The sequence below is a fragment of the Erpetoichthys calabaricus genome, chromosome 1 (genome assembly GCF_900747795.2).
Source record: "Erpetoichthys calabaricus chromosome 1, fErpCal1.3, whole genome shotgun sequence".
NCBI classification, from domain to species: Eukaryota; Metazoa; Chordata; class Cladistia; order Polypteriformes; family Polypteridae; genus Erpetoichthys; species Erpetoichthys calabaricus.
In genome coordinates this window covers 345,882,972-345,897,922 of record NC_041394.2, presented here as the reverse complement: position 1 = coordinate 345,897,922, position 14,951 = coordinate 345,882,972, and the positions used below count along the sequence as shown (strand labels likewise).

General features: G+C 41.8%; 1 protein-coding gene across 1 annotated transcript in view; it reads right to left on the bottom strand.

Annotated features, from left to right (window-relative positions):
- LOC114668277 (uncharacterized) overlaps positions 1-14,951 on the bottom strand; it is a 555,445-nt gene that overhangs the window by 59,142 nt on the left and 481,352 nt on the right. The window contains exons 11-12 of the mRNA XM_051935131.1: positions 10,015-10,188; positions 4,918-5,094 (exon numbers count right to left, since the gene is read on the bottom strand). Coding sequence (XP_051791091.1) covers positions 4,918-5,094; positions 10,015-10,188 — 351 coding nt within the window. The remainder of the gene's footprint in view (positions 1-4,917; positions 5,095-10,014; positions 10,189-14,951) is intronic.

Below are 14,951 nucleotides of genomic sequence, written 5' to 3'. Positions count from 1 at the left end.
GGAAATAAATGAGGAGAAAGTTGGTAGAATCTGGTGAGTTTTTCTGATACAAGACAGGGGTGAGATGAAAAGGCCAAGGAGGGACACAAGGAGGAAGAGTTCATCCACCCAAGGTCTATGTGTGTTTTTTTTAATTATCTCTAAAAGGGTATAGGTACTAACGGTGAGCTCACCAGTAGTGTTTAAATGACACTATATAGCTTTGTAAATAGCTTATCATTCTTGTTTTTTTATTATTTCAAGCTCTACATAGTTATAATATGCAAATGTTAGGTTGTCTGTTTTTGGTTTCAAGTAGAGAGAAAGTTTTCTTTTCTTTAACCTGAGTGAAAGGAGCAATTTGTTATGAGCTAAATGGTTGGAGGTGACTGATTTTGAAAATTTAACTATTAGGTGGCAACACCATACAAAGAACTCAGGGCTTTGCACACTGCTTAAGAAGTAAAGGCCGTGCAAGGGGGTTACACTCATTTTACTTTTACACTTAAACTTTAGGTTAGAATTTACATTACTATGCATTTTTATTTCTATACCGTTGTTTGTTCCTCCATGTACAGTTCTAAACCCAGCCTGTCCTAAACTCCCTGCCCGCCCCTCCCACTGCCTAGTTTTAAACTATTCTTGACTATCCTACTCATACGCCTCACCAACACATCAGTGCCCTTCTGACTCAGATTTAACCCATCATAGCAGGACAGGTCCCATTAGTTCCAAAAGGAGTCCCATAAACCTATACCCTTTAACCCTATATCAAGATTTGAGTCACATGTTAAGTCTTCTAATCTCTTCAGTCTTACTTGGACAGGTAGGTGGCACAGGCAGAACTTGAGAGAAGACTACCTTGTCAGTTCTGCTCCTTAGCCTTGCACCTAACTCTTTGAATTTGGATTGCAGAACTGACAGAATATCCTTATGAATGTCTTTGTTCCAACATGGGCAATGAAAACTGGATCCACCCCTGCTCTGGCCAAGAGACTATTAACCCTTACATGGAGTTCTCCCATCCCTGCACATAGAAGGTGGCACACAATGCAAGACTCTGTACTTCAATCCCGTTAATGATTGATCCTCTATCTATCTCTAACTCTCTCTTTCTGGGACTGGTTTTGAGGTGGTCGCTTGGGGGCTCCTTATGTCTGCCCACCACCTAAGAATCTTCAGAGACACTGTCCAGCTCCACATGGACTGAAAACGGTTTGACACTTCCAATTCTGGGGTTGATGATGCCAGAAAAAAAAAAAGCAAAAGCAAAACACAAAGTTTTTTAGGAGTACAACTTGTCTTTTAATTAGCTCTCACGCCTCAGAACTCAAAACTGTTCTACTTACACTCACAAGAATTTAGTCAGCACGTCTCAGTGTGTCTCCTCAGGACGTCTCTTCTCAATATGTCTAATCAGGTTCCCAATTTTTTTAAACTAAATGTTCACAGCACCATGGCCCCTTTAAATAGATAGATAGATAGATAGATAGATAGATAGATAGATAGATAGATAGATAGATAGATAGATAGATAGATAGATAGATAGATAGATAGATAGATAGATAGATAGATAGATAGATAGATAGATAGATACTTTATTAATCCCAAGGGGAAATTCACATGCTCCAACAGCAGCATATTGATAAAAAAAATATTAAATTAAACAGTGATAAAAATGCAGGTAAAACAGACAAGTATAATGTTAATGTGTACCCCCCAGAGTGGAATTGAAGAGTTGCATAGTGTGGGGGAGGAACAATCTCCTCAGTCTGTCAGTGGAGCAGTGGATGCAGTGGATTCTCCATTATTGATAGGATCCTGCTCAGTGCCCTTCGCTCTGCCACGGATGTCAAACTGCCCAGCTCCGTGCCTACAATAGAGCCTGCCTTCCTCACCAGTTAGTTCAAGCGTGAGGCGTTCCTCTTCTTTATGCTGCCTCCCCAGCACACCACCACATAGAAATATGCTTTACCACAGTGAACAGAAGAAGGGGGGCACACCCTTAAAATCAGGAAAGAGACTTCATTTATAAAGTGAATAAATCAGATCCCAATGCAGGCTTTACTGTTTGATCAATGATGATGAAGAATATTCTGGGTCCCCAACATTGTTCAGGTTGAGAACCGCATGAGGCTCACAGTGTCTTGTTTTCAATTCAAATTTGTTGTTTTCTGTGGCCTGTCAAAATGAGTAACTGAAGTCCTCAGTTTCCTTAGGCTTTTAGAGTACGGTGTTGCTGTTTATTTTGATGAGCCTATGGCCGTGCTAATGAGAGGATGTCAATTTCCTGCATGTTGCGAGAGTGTGCAGGGGCTGATGGGAGGCGGCCTTGATTGGTGCGCATTTGAAAGGGATCAGAGTTTAGAGGGAATAGATTAGAGAAGAGCTACAGCATTCTCAGTGTGTATGAATCGAGAAAAGCATATCCTGACTGAGATTGCTTTGCATAGCTGATATATTGAAAATTCACAGTACACACTAAAGTCACCAGTGTCACATTAGCACTTTAAGTTACAGATGGTCCACTCTTATAAACTGTAAGAGCCAATTCCTTTAAGTTAATGTTAAAGGTAAATTTACCTTTGTTTACTTAGTTTTGAGCTTGAATATAACGTACTGTAGATAACATATCATAAATAGTGGAAGATTCAGTTTAACCTCCTGTAAGTTAAAGATAACGGAAAATGTTAGAAAAATAGCCCTTAGATTGAAGTCAGGCAGCTAGACACAAACATGAACTATTAGACAGGCATTTAAAGCACAGAGTTTTCTGACCATTATGTTCATAATGTATGTAGCACAGTAAATTAGATAACATATAGAAACCTATTTTAAAGAGGTAGGACATGCCCAAGTGGTGAACGTAGGACATGTGATCAGTGGAGCTTGAATGGGTCATGTGATTCTGTGAGACCAGTGTTAATTAGCCTCTCTTGATGTAAATGCCTTGGGGTGATGGTCACTAAGGCAGGAGACAGTTGATGTGGCTGGCACAGGTATGATGGTGGTGGCTTTCAAGCGCTTGGAGACAATTGCCTGGTTTAGGAAAAACTAAAATCTCATTATGTGAGACATCCGTAACTGCAATGTGATGACAACAATTTTAACTGTGATGCATTACGTGACTTCATGAATAGGAAATATCATGAAAGCACGGTCGCATTGTGACACTTTCTATTAAGTCACTCAAACTGTGGTATACTAGAGGTAACCAGCAGCTTCATGAATGTCTGGTTGTCTTTCTCATCAGCCACTGAACTGGTCCAGCTGGGTTGAACTGCTGGATATTTTCTTCTTGTCTTCAGTTACTTGTTGGTCACTTTTTGACACAGCCCTGTGCACACGATTGTCTCTCAAGCTTGACTCAGCTCTTCCTCTTGTCCTCTCTCCAGGATGTGCTCAGCCTTCTTCTAATCTGCCCTTTTTGTTCTCTGTGCTCATTTGAACCCGTGTTTCTACTTGTTGTACTTAGCAGTTGTTTTTATGCTAATGGCTACTTGTCCACACGCACTAACACATGAAGTGACCCTATCTGTGTACTTGTGGGTGTTTCTCTGTCAGTTTTAAAGATTTTGGAAACCATTGAGTCAAAGCTATTGTGTAGCTTCTCTGCTGCCTCTGTGGTCCACCTGCTCTTGACCAGCTTTGTATTTATAAATAAAGAGAATCATTAAGTGACCAGAGTGACCAAGGGAGCACAGAGGTAGTGTGACAGGATACGCAATGGCCATGTAGTGAAAGTTTGAATATTCACATCTCTAGGCAGCCATTTGATGGTCTACTGGCATTAATGAAGATCCTGAACGAAATGTGTGGGTTTGAGACAAAAGAAGGATTTGTTAGATCAGATGTTTGGACCTCTAATCACATCAGTGATGTTTGTATAAAAACATTAAACAGGCACTATATACCAGATTGATTTGAAAGTCACATTGTAGCCTACACTTTCTATTGTGGTTATATTTTTATTTTTAATGTCCCACAATAGACACAAGTGTGAGTCACAAACACCAGATGGCGCCACTTCACACACTGGAGATCTCCAGGACACGCCCACTGAGGTCACCTTCCCAGAATTCCTCTCAATGTCTCTGGTCATCTTAATTACACATGTGTTGGCATGTCGGTCACTGACTGATATGTGTTGATGTCCAGTGTGGACCTGTGGTTTTCATCTTCTTGTGATGTCCTGTAAGACAGAAGTGGGCCTGTGGAGTCCACTTGGTTGTAATGATGGCCACTTCCTGCGTCTCACACCTTACTTTCTACACTACCTTCAGCCCTATTCTTCATATCACTGTGACCTTCTCCTTCAGTCTATGGTTGGCTGGTCATTTCTACTGCTGCTGTCCACCTTTTGTCCTCTTCTTTCGTCTATTCAACCCCCCATCCTTATCTTCTGTCCTGTTGTTTCATTTCTCCTTTTCTTCTCTTTGTTCATTTTCTTCTCTTGTCTCCCTTGTTCCAATCCTGTCATCTCATTCCAGCTCCAGTTGTCCACACCTCTTTGTCCACTGTCACTGTGGTCAGCTCTTCTACTCCTATTGACTGTGTTTCTCTTGCCTTATTCTGTTTTGGTGACATTTAACAAACTTTAGTGCGGAGATTAGAGGAGTGTGAAGGAGGAAACTGACAATGGAGGACAGGATAAGGATGTGACTGAAATAAAGAGTGAACAGCATAGGATTGTAGGATAAAAAAATAAAACAACAGACTGGACAGAGAGGATGACGAGAGCGACTGCTGTGGAGGAGGTTCTAAGGGTCACAACACTGTGTTTATGAATTTAATTATTAAAGGGAATTCTGCAGTCTGTTCACATTGGACTCTTGACTAAACACAGTGTTTGTATTGAGGGTGTGGAACAGTCAGAGCAATAAAGTGATAAGAAAGAAAATTCAGCAAAACACACACACACATTCATTACTGACTCACCTTAGTTTCTTTAATTTGCAGTTTTCACTCTTTAGCCCCTCACACAGCCGATTCACTCCTGAATCCCCCATGTTGTTGTTCCAGCTCAGGTCCAGTTCAGTCAGTCGTGAGTGTGGAGAAGAAAGAGCAGAGGAGAGAGCTGAGCAGTTTCCAGAGGTGAGATGACAACCAGACAGGCTGTGGAGATAAAGAGAGAGAAATGAGGACAAAAGGAGGAACAGACAGACAGACAGATGACAGACAACACAAATGTTCAATCACTTCTGGCATTTTGACTTTCATTGAAATGCAGTTTGAACTTCAAACTTCTGCAAGTCTTATACAGTAAGGTGCTATATACCTGACTATGTCACCTGCCTTCTTCTTGTACTGACTGGTGAGAAGTCATTCAAAAAAATGCAGAGTTTAACACTGGATAAGAACATCAGAGAAATGAGACTGACATTGTCCTGCACTTGAGTAACAAGATCGATTTGTGAAAGGTGACAATGTGGAATTTGTGCAAGTCATTCAGGACTCAGGAGCTGTGGACACTTTGTGTGATTTTAAGATGATATGCAACATGTGAGTCACTGCTCGACATCAGAGAGTTAGATACTCAACTGTTTAGCATGCTGGACTCTTTTGATGTTGGTCTAACCAGACGATGAGGACACTTTGTGGGTTTATCATGATATCTTCAAGGACAAGGACTGGATCTGACTTTGGCATCAATGACATTATGGACATGGAAGACAAGACTGACATGTGACAATTCTGTTCTCATCCATTCAGACCTCACATACTGACCGGTGCCATTGACCAGGTGACCTCCACCCACTGAAGATCTCAGTGGTGTTGAGCTCATTTTTCTTATTTATTCTACTAATTTGTAGCACATTGCAAGAACAGGAGTTTTACTGAACAGTCAGCATGGGTTCAGAAGAGGGAGGCCATGTTTTACTAACATGCTAGAATTCTATGAGGAGGCAACAAAAGGATACGATCAAAGTGGAGCAGATGATATTATTTATCTGGACTTTCAGAAAGCATTTGCTAAGGTACCACATGAGAGGTTGGGCATCAAACTAAAAGAAGTGGGAGTTTAGGTAATGTTTGTAGATGGGTGCAGAATTGGCTCAGACACAGGAAGCAGAGGGTGATGGTGCGAGGAACCTCATCAGAACTGGCCGATGTTAAGAGTGGTGTTCCACAGGGGTAAGTGCTAGGGCCGCTACTATTTTTAATATACAGTATATATAAATGATTTAGATAGGAATATACGTAACAAGCTGGTTAAGTTTCCACATGATACCAAGATAGATGCATTAGTAAATAATCTAAAATCTGTTGAATCATCACAGAGGGACTTGTACAGCATACAGGTTAGGGCAGATTTATGGCAGTAAATGTAAAGTATTACACATGGGAAGTAAAAATGTTAGGTTTGAATACACAATGGGCGGTCTTAAAATCGAGAATACACCTTATGAGAAGGATTTAGGAGACACAGTGGACTCTAAGCTATCAACTTCCAGACAGTGTTCAGAAGCCATTAAGAAGGCTAACAGAATGTCAGGTTATATAGTGCCTTGACGTGTGGAGTACAAGTCACAGGAGGTTCTGCTCAAGCTTTATAACACACTGGTGAGTCCTCATCTGGAGTCCTGTGTGCAGTTTTGGTCACCAGTCTACAAAAAGGACAAAGTTTTCTTCATCGTGTTTTTTCCTTAGCTGGTGATGGAGCAGGGTTTCACTGAAGCATTAAGCAGGGTTAGTGATATTAAACACAGGACAGTGAGACAATGGCCTGGCAAAGGTAATCAAACCTGATAAAGACTCAACACCAGATGGTAGGATCAGAGATCTGGAACAGCAGAGTGGATCTTAAGGGCCCTAAGGTCAAGTTTGCCTCCACATCTCACAATCGCTTCGCCTGGGAAAGAGAGATGAATAACTTGGGTATCCCTCCAAGCCAAGCTGCTTACACATGGAGGACAAACATCAAGTGCTGTGAAGACAAGAGACACACTGGGATCTCATGACCTACTGTCTTTCTCTCTTCATAATTCTGCGTGTCTCTGTTTATTAATTCAGTTTTGTGTTGTTTGTTCAACTCAAATCACTTACTCGTTGGACTTGTTGCATGCAAGCTGTGAAGCAGTACCCTATCTTAGTTATTTCCTGTCCATGCAGACAAGGATTCAAAACATGACCTGCTCCAGCTCAGCCTGCTGTGTTAAATGTCAGTCACACTGGACACCATGAGGATGGGAAGTAAAACTAAGCTCTGGGTATTTTAAGATGGAATTAATTTAACAAAAGAACACATACAGGTGGCAAACTGCACTAGCAGACAGCACTGGACCTGGGTTCATCTCCAGGCCTTCAGTGTTCATCTTATATTTTCTCATTTTGTCTTAGTAGTTTTTTTCATTCTTTATCCATTGTTTGTGAATGTTCAGTCAGGTGAAGCACAGCAGCTCAGTGACCAGCAATGACCAGAATCAGAAAGACTTTACTGGGCAAGTGGACTACTTGGACTAGGAGTTGTGTTGGAAGAATGGAAGACATACTGGGAGAACAAATTGGCAGAAGATTAAAATATGAAGAGTAAAAAGAGAAAGAAAAACATAAAAGACATCTGCACAAATCTGAGCAAAGGTTTGAGTGTGTGAGTGTGAGGCATAGGCAGGTGGACTGAATTAGAGAACAGAACATGAATGGAGGAGAAACCTGCTAGGCAGACATGAGAGACAACAAGGAGAGGTGAGCAGAAATCTACAAGAAGAAGAGACCAAGAGACACAATAAGGAGAGACGAGTGTGTGCAATGGTGAGAAATCTGTGGGTGCAGGAGTGAGTGTTAGTGCACAACATCATGAGTGTGGAGGGACATAGACAAAAGAGTGAGCAAAGTGACCAGAGGAGTGAGTGTGTAGTCAAACAGGATTAATCAGCAACACTGTATGTGGACACACTGATGTAGTGTGTGCTTCCCACTAGCGGTGGAGACCAGGTGGTGATGCCCACCAGAGCTCTCTTACTTCTCTGGACTGACAAGTCTCGCATGGCTGGTCTATTCCCATTACAAATGCTGGTCTTCGGATACCAGTGGGCTCCATTCTTCTATATGATCATAACCTGATTTTGTTCTTTATATCAGTTAGAACTTGTACTAAAATGCCTGCATGTGTGACATCAGCACCAGTGCCTCAGATTTTATGACATATTTAACAAAGAAAAACTTTAAACTGATTAATAAAATGTCAGTATGGCTAGAATGGACATTACAACACAAAAAATTTAAACTAAAGTCCAAACCTCAGGTCTGCCTAAACTTCAACCCTTGGGGGTCCAGGTGGGAGAGTACTGCATCCTAGTGGCTGGGCGGGGGTCGACTGTGGGAAGTCAGGGGGGATGCGACACCATCTCCACTCATGTGGCCCAGCTCAAGGCTGGGTCAGTGGGACAGAGAGGGTCGGAAACCAACAGAATAGAGCCATGCTCAGAGAGGGACATACAGGAGGCTTATTATGGTCTTCAAGAGGAAGAGACTGCCCACTTGAACACCACAGAGGCAGAGTCAAGAGAATTTTATCTATCTATCCGATGCCTCGAGTGGACGACCTCCTCGAGAGGCTAAGACAGGCCAAATTTTTGACTACACTTGACATGATGAAGGGGTACTGGCAGGTTCCTTTAACGACTCCGCAAAAGCTAACTGCGTTTAGTACCCCTAGTGGTCACTGGCAGTATCTGGTCCTTCCATTTGGGTTACATGGGGCACCTGCAACCTTCCAGCGTCTGGTGGATAAAGTGCTCTGCCCCCATAACTCCCATAGTGCTTCCTATCTGGATGACGTGGTCATCTATTCTTTAACCTGGAAGGACCACCTACAGCAGGTCCAAGCCATACTGTAGACATTAGCAAAAGCTGGGCTCTGGATTAATCCTAAGAAGTGCTTCTTTGGGTGAAACAAAGCCAACTATTTAGGCTGCCTGGTGGGCCATGGTTCTGTTCGGCCACAGTGTTCCAAAATAGATGCCATATTAAATTGGCCCTTTCTGAAGACCAAGAGGCAAGTTCAAGCCTTTCTTGGTTTAGTGGGCTACTATCACCAGTTTGTTCCCCAATGTTCCTAGATTGTGACACCCTTGACTAATTTTACAAAGAAGAGGGCACTGAATAGTGTGGTATGGGATGATAAAGTAGAAACTGCATTTTGTGACCTAAACAAGCCCTTACTTCGGCACCAGTCTTAATGGATCCTAAGTTTTCTTTGCCTTTATTCTTCCTAACGGATGATATGGACACAGGTGTAGGCGCCGTCCTGAGACAAAGTGTTGATGGTATCGAGCACCCTGTTATGTTCCTGAGATAGAAACTGTTGGACCGGGAAACCAGGTATGCAGCAATGGGATGGGAAGCGTTGGCGATTAAATGGGCGATGACTCAGCTGAGGTACTACCTCTTGGGCTGCGAGTTCACCCTGGTTACGGATCATGCATCTTTACAGTGGATGGCACTAGACAAGGAGTCGAACCTGTGGGTCACGAGGTGGTTTTTAGACCTACAGCCGTATAAGGTTTTTGGTCGTTAATCATCGGGGATCTCTCCAAGCCAATGCCAATGCTCTTTCTCGAGCTCACAACCTCTCGGTCAGACCAAACAGGTCTGGGCTTTGGGCTTTTAGGCAGCTAAAAGGCTTGAAAGCAGGTAATTCCAGGTTGGACTTTCTCTTTTTTCCCAACAGACCAAATGTGAAAAATTCCACCTGGGCCCTTGAACGTCACTTTCGGTTCCATTCCTGAAGACGTCACTTCCGGTTCCACCCTTGAAGAAGATACTTCCTCCCTCCATTTTTAAAGCCCACCACGTCTGTACCAAACCTCAGTTGTGGTATGGACATTTTCTTGCAAACTTTTCACTTTAACTGCCATTTATCAAGTATAAAGATGGCTCCCCCAAACCTTTTTTTGGGTCAAGGCTCAATTATTTCTCATAACCTTAAGTGACTTTAAACACGGTGGAACAGTCAAAGCCATATAGTGACAGGAAATAAAATTCAACAAATACACACATACACACTCATTTACTTAGTTGTTGTGCACTTACTTCAGTTTCTTTAATTTGCAGTGTTCACTCCTCAGCCCCTCACACAGCTGAGCCACTCCTAAATCCCCCATGTTGTTTTTGCTCAGGTCCAGCTCTTTCAACCGTAAGTGTGGAGAAGAAAGAGCTGAGGAGAGAGCTGAGCAACATCTGGACGAGAGATCACATGAGGACAGGCTGTAGAAATAGAGAGAGACGTGAGGGCATGAGGAGGGACAGGACAGTCAGTCAGTCAGTCAGTCAGTCAGTCAGTCAGTCAGTCAGTCAGTCAGTCAGACAGACAGACAGACAGACAGACAGACAGAGGGCCTGGGCTCTTTATTAGTGACATGATGGAAACAATTAGAGCTGTATACTCTTGTGTGTCAATGAAAAACAGACAGCTAGCGCTTCAATTCAAACCCAACTTGAAGCCAACACCAATGTTGCCCTTAAATGTATAATATACCTGTGAGTGTCTTCTGTCTGTCATGTCATTCTGACTGATAAGAGGAAGTCAGCATGCCCACTAGACAGGAATGTCACATAGTAGCATTAACCTTGTCCTCCACTTGAGTGCCCAGATTAAATGGTTATTGTGGGGTGACAAACTCAGATATCTGTCTGTCATTGTGATGTGACAGGACACAGAACAACATGGCAGTCCAGTCCAGGAAGGACAGACAAAGGATCACTAGCCACTTAGAGTGATGATCCACTCTGTCCAGTCATCCTCTGTCAGGCCTGTCAGGACAAACTCCACTCAGCCAGATGATGACACGGGTTCAATCTTTTGGTTTTGTTGTGTCATAGTGAGTATGTCTCTTAGTGTCACCACACACACTAGCGGTCACAAACATGGTTGACTGTAGAGCCTTGGCTGTCAGTAGAGAGTTTGGACACAGGACAGGCCTTTGCTCTTCATGACCAGCACAATTAAGATTTTGGATTATAGAAATTAAATTTAAAAATGAGAATAATAAATGAGACAGATGATACAATAATAAAAAATAGGAAAATACAAAATCACATGAAGGATAAAACTGTTATAAATAAGAGAGAAAATATAAGAAATAAAAAATCAAAATCAATTGAAGGATAAAGATGTATTTGATTGTCTGTATGACAAAGTGGACAAATAGCAGCAGTTTACAATTCAAATATTTATGAAGACATTCTGAATTAAAAATATGGAAAGAGACGAAGGAATCAACTCTGTTTTATATAGCGCCTTTCATTGCCAAGGCACTTTACAAGTCCCAGCTCTTTCATTGTATTTTCACGCTGAACACAAATGTCAAGTCTGGTACCTCAATCACTGGGCCACAATACTGGAAATTAGGATTGGACAAAATGACGGAGGAGGCGGGACATGAGCTGTCAGTCAGACTGAGAGGGTGGGAAGAGAAGGCGGCCATCTCAGTGAATTTGATGCTTTCATGACTTTGGATGCAAAAAATGGACTTAAAAATGTCTGCTGTGATTTTGACTAAAGCGATTGATTATTGTGTTGTTAAACATTTGGTCCGAGTGTAAAGGCTAAGGAGGGCTGAATGTCTTAAACTGGTACACAGACACTAAAACATAAATGTATAAACGCTGCAGCTTGCTGCTTCCTGAAAGGTTTTTTGTTTCTGTTTGTGTTGTTTTTTCTGTTACTGTTTTTCTATTACTGTTACTATTGAGGCGGCACGGTGGCGCAGTGGGTAGCGCTGCTGCCTCGCAGTTGGGAGATCTGGAGACCTGGGTTCGATTCCCAGGTCTTCCCTGCTTGGAGTTTGCATGTTCTCCCCGTGTCTGCGTGGGTTTCCTCCGGGCGCTCTGGTTTCCTCCCACAGTCCAAAGACATGCAGGTTAGGTGGATTGGCGATTCTAAATTGGCCCTAGTGTGTGCTTGGTGTGTTTGTGTGTGTCCTGCGGTGGGTTGGCACCCTGCCCAGGATTGTTTCCTGCCTTGTGCCCTGTGTTGGCTGGGATTGGCTCCAGCAGACCCCCGTGACCCTGTGTTCGGATTCAGCGGGTTGGAAAATGGATGGATGGATGGATGTTACTATTGATATTTAGTAAACAGTTGTAATGATATTGCTTCATATACTAACGTTGAATTCGTGTGCAATCAAATACCATCCAAGTTTGCCATAGCACCAGGCTCTTTTTGGATCACAACCTCAGCAGGAAGAAGTTACATGCAAAGGAGAGAGAAGAGGCAGATGCAGGTAAAAGAGCAGGGCTGCAAACTAAGTTAGAGTCTACACCATACAAACTACCACCCTGGCTGTCTTCTTCTGAAATATGCACACTCTTTCATACAAGACTGATGAACTATGACTGAAGAATATACCACAGTGAGATACAAAGAACTGCTGTGTCCTGATTATGATGGAAACATGGCTGAACCTTAACATCCCTAAGGTCGCAGTGGAGCTAGCTGGCCGCACTTGATACCGTGGCAAGTAAAGTGGAGGTGGACTTTACATACACATAAAAAATTGTGTGGTTCCTGAGAGCCGTCCTCTTGGACAGACTCTGCACACCTGAGGCATCATGTACAATGCCGTGTGTAGAATTTACACTAAAACATGGCATACGGGCAAAAGCGGAAATGTGTGTACGCATAAAAAAATTCAGATGCACAAATCTGTGCGAACACCAACTTCCACTTTCTTCCACTACATAAATCCCGATCAGCATGAAAAGTAACGCATGTGCACGTGCCTGCTGTCTCCTCCCAGAATTATGCCCCTTTGAATATGCAAATAAATATAAATAGCCCTTAAGCTCAACATTCTGTGAAAAGACAATGGCAAAAGCATGGGGGAAAATAGAAGAATTTCAGCAAATACCAAGTGGAGGCAAAGAAAAATTAACTATTTGTAGGTTTAAACAGTGGTATAAACAACAAAAGGAAGTTGATCGAGTGACATAGAGTGTCGGAGAAACTCGAAAGCTCAAGTTCACAAAGTCGTACAGTGCCCAAAATAAAAAAGAAGTTGTCAGATATCAAAGTCACCATAAAAAGGCAAGTCATAGCCCACCGTCTGAGTGTAATATGAAAGCTTATTAGGGTACAGAGAAAAGAAAAAAAAATAGGCACACAGTGGGAAAAAAAGCTCGAAATGTCAACTTTAATCTTGAAATTTCCACTTAATCATGTAGTTTATTTTGACATTAAAGTAGAACATCATAAACTTCATCTTAAAATCATTTAATTTACTAGTTTCTAAAATACCATCGTAACTAAAATAGCCCTTTAAATGTTGTCCTTATGTGTTCTATGTGCTCCATGTGTGAATCACTACGTGCTTCTTAAACGGGCTAACTCTTCCTCTGACAGGACACAGAATCCATTACATTCATGATATTACAGCTCTCTGAATAATTAAATACTGAGATGTATACTTGATATCATTTTCATGATGATAGGAATTAAAGCATGTATTAAACATGGGAACACAGTGGCGCATTGATAGTGACGAGCTGGTGCCCGGTTCAGAGATTGTTCCTGCCTTCATCAAGATGCTTGCTGTGCCATGAGCGACCTTCAGTGAAATAATTTATTGCAGCAGTACTGTCTCTTTGAAACATACTAAACTCCTATTCCTGTCCTTCCTTTTCTTTCTTCAAGTAACCAATCGCCACACAATCATGTCTGTAACAGATGTTAAGCCATCTGTAAGCTTAGAACGCAGATTCTTCAAAACTTTTAAAGAACATTAAAATATCTTCTTAGTATGTTTAATTATTCTATCAATCTATCCATCCAGGGTTGTCCAATCCCATCAAGCATACAGCGTGAAGCAGGAACAATCCCTGAACGGGGCACCAACTCGTCGCTAGTGCTGTCACACCGTGTCCTCACATGTTTAATTATTAACAATATAGATTATTTAAATGATGTTAAAATTTTATCTGTATAATGTAATAAACATACATTGCTGCATTTCATCTTAAAAAGAATATCAAGAGCTCCAAGAAGATAGAGCTTGGAAATCTAAATCGACTTAGAAGCCAGTCGTCTTCATATGTAAATACGCGCTTTATGAAGTGTCTCACGTTGTGCAATATTATAACTGTAGTGCAAGTTTACATTAAGGTGATTACTTATAAGTATAAACAGTTCTACAAGAAGCACTTGATGGACTTATTGAGTGTGTTTATAGTTCTTGGGATGAAACTGTTTCTGAACCATGAGGTCTGTACAGGAAATGCTCTGAAGCGTTTGTCATATGAGAGCAGTTCAAATAGACAGCATGGCTGAGGCAGCGTGTGTTTGATGCTGTATACTGATAATTCTCTTTCCGATCAGCTGCTGTAGAGCAGTGATTCCACACTCAGATATAGTGATATAAATACTTTGAGTGGTTCAGTGAGAATAACAGCGCTTAGCAGCTATGGTATTTGGAATAGTTTGGCCATTCTGTGGACCATTATATTGCTACATGTTAGTTACAATCACATGCCTTAAACTAATAAACAATATGCGGTTAATTTCAGTGTATTTATAAAGCCACGTCAGGGATGTGGATATAAAAAAGAAAGGGTAACCACACAGGAACAGTAGCACTGCTTTGACGCTGGGTGCTGCCAGTTTTCTAAACTGAACAGAGAACTTGGATTGAGCTGGCATGAAAATATGCATGGCTTTACGGCAAGTTTAGGTTTTATACATCGCGATGTGAGCGTGGAAATGGGCTTACGCAACATTTTTGTGTGTACGCACCGTTTATACATGAGGCCCCAGGGAAGCACAGGGGTAGTGTGAAGTGTGTCCTTAATGGCCATATAGTGATAGCTGTACATCTCTACCTGGATATTTGATTATCTGCCGGCATTTAGGAAGACCCTGTCTGAGATGTGTGGGATTGAAAAGACAAAATAAGGAGTTCTTATTTTTGTTCTTTGTTCAATTTCAAGTATTTTCTAGATGTTTATTTTAATTATTTTTTGTAATGTGTTTTGTA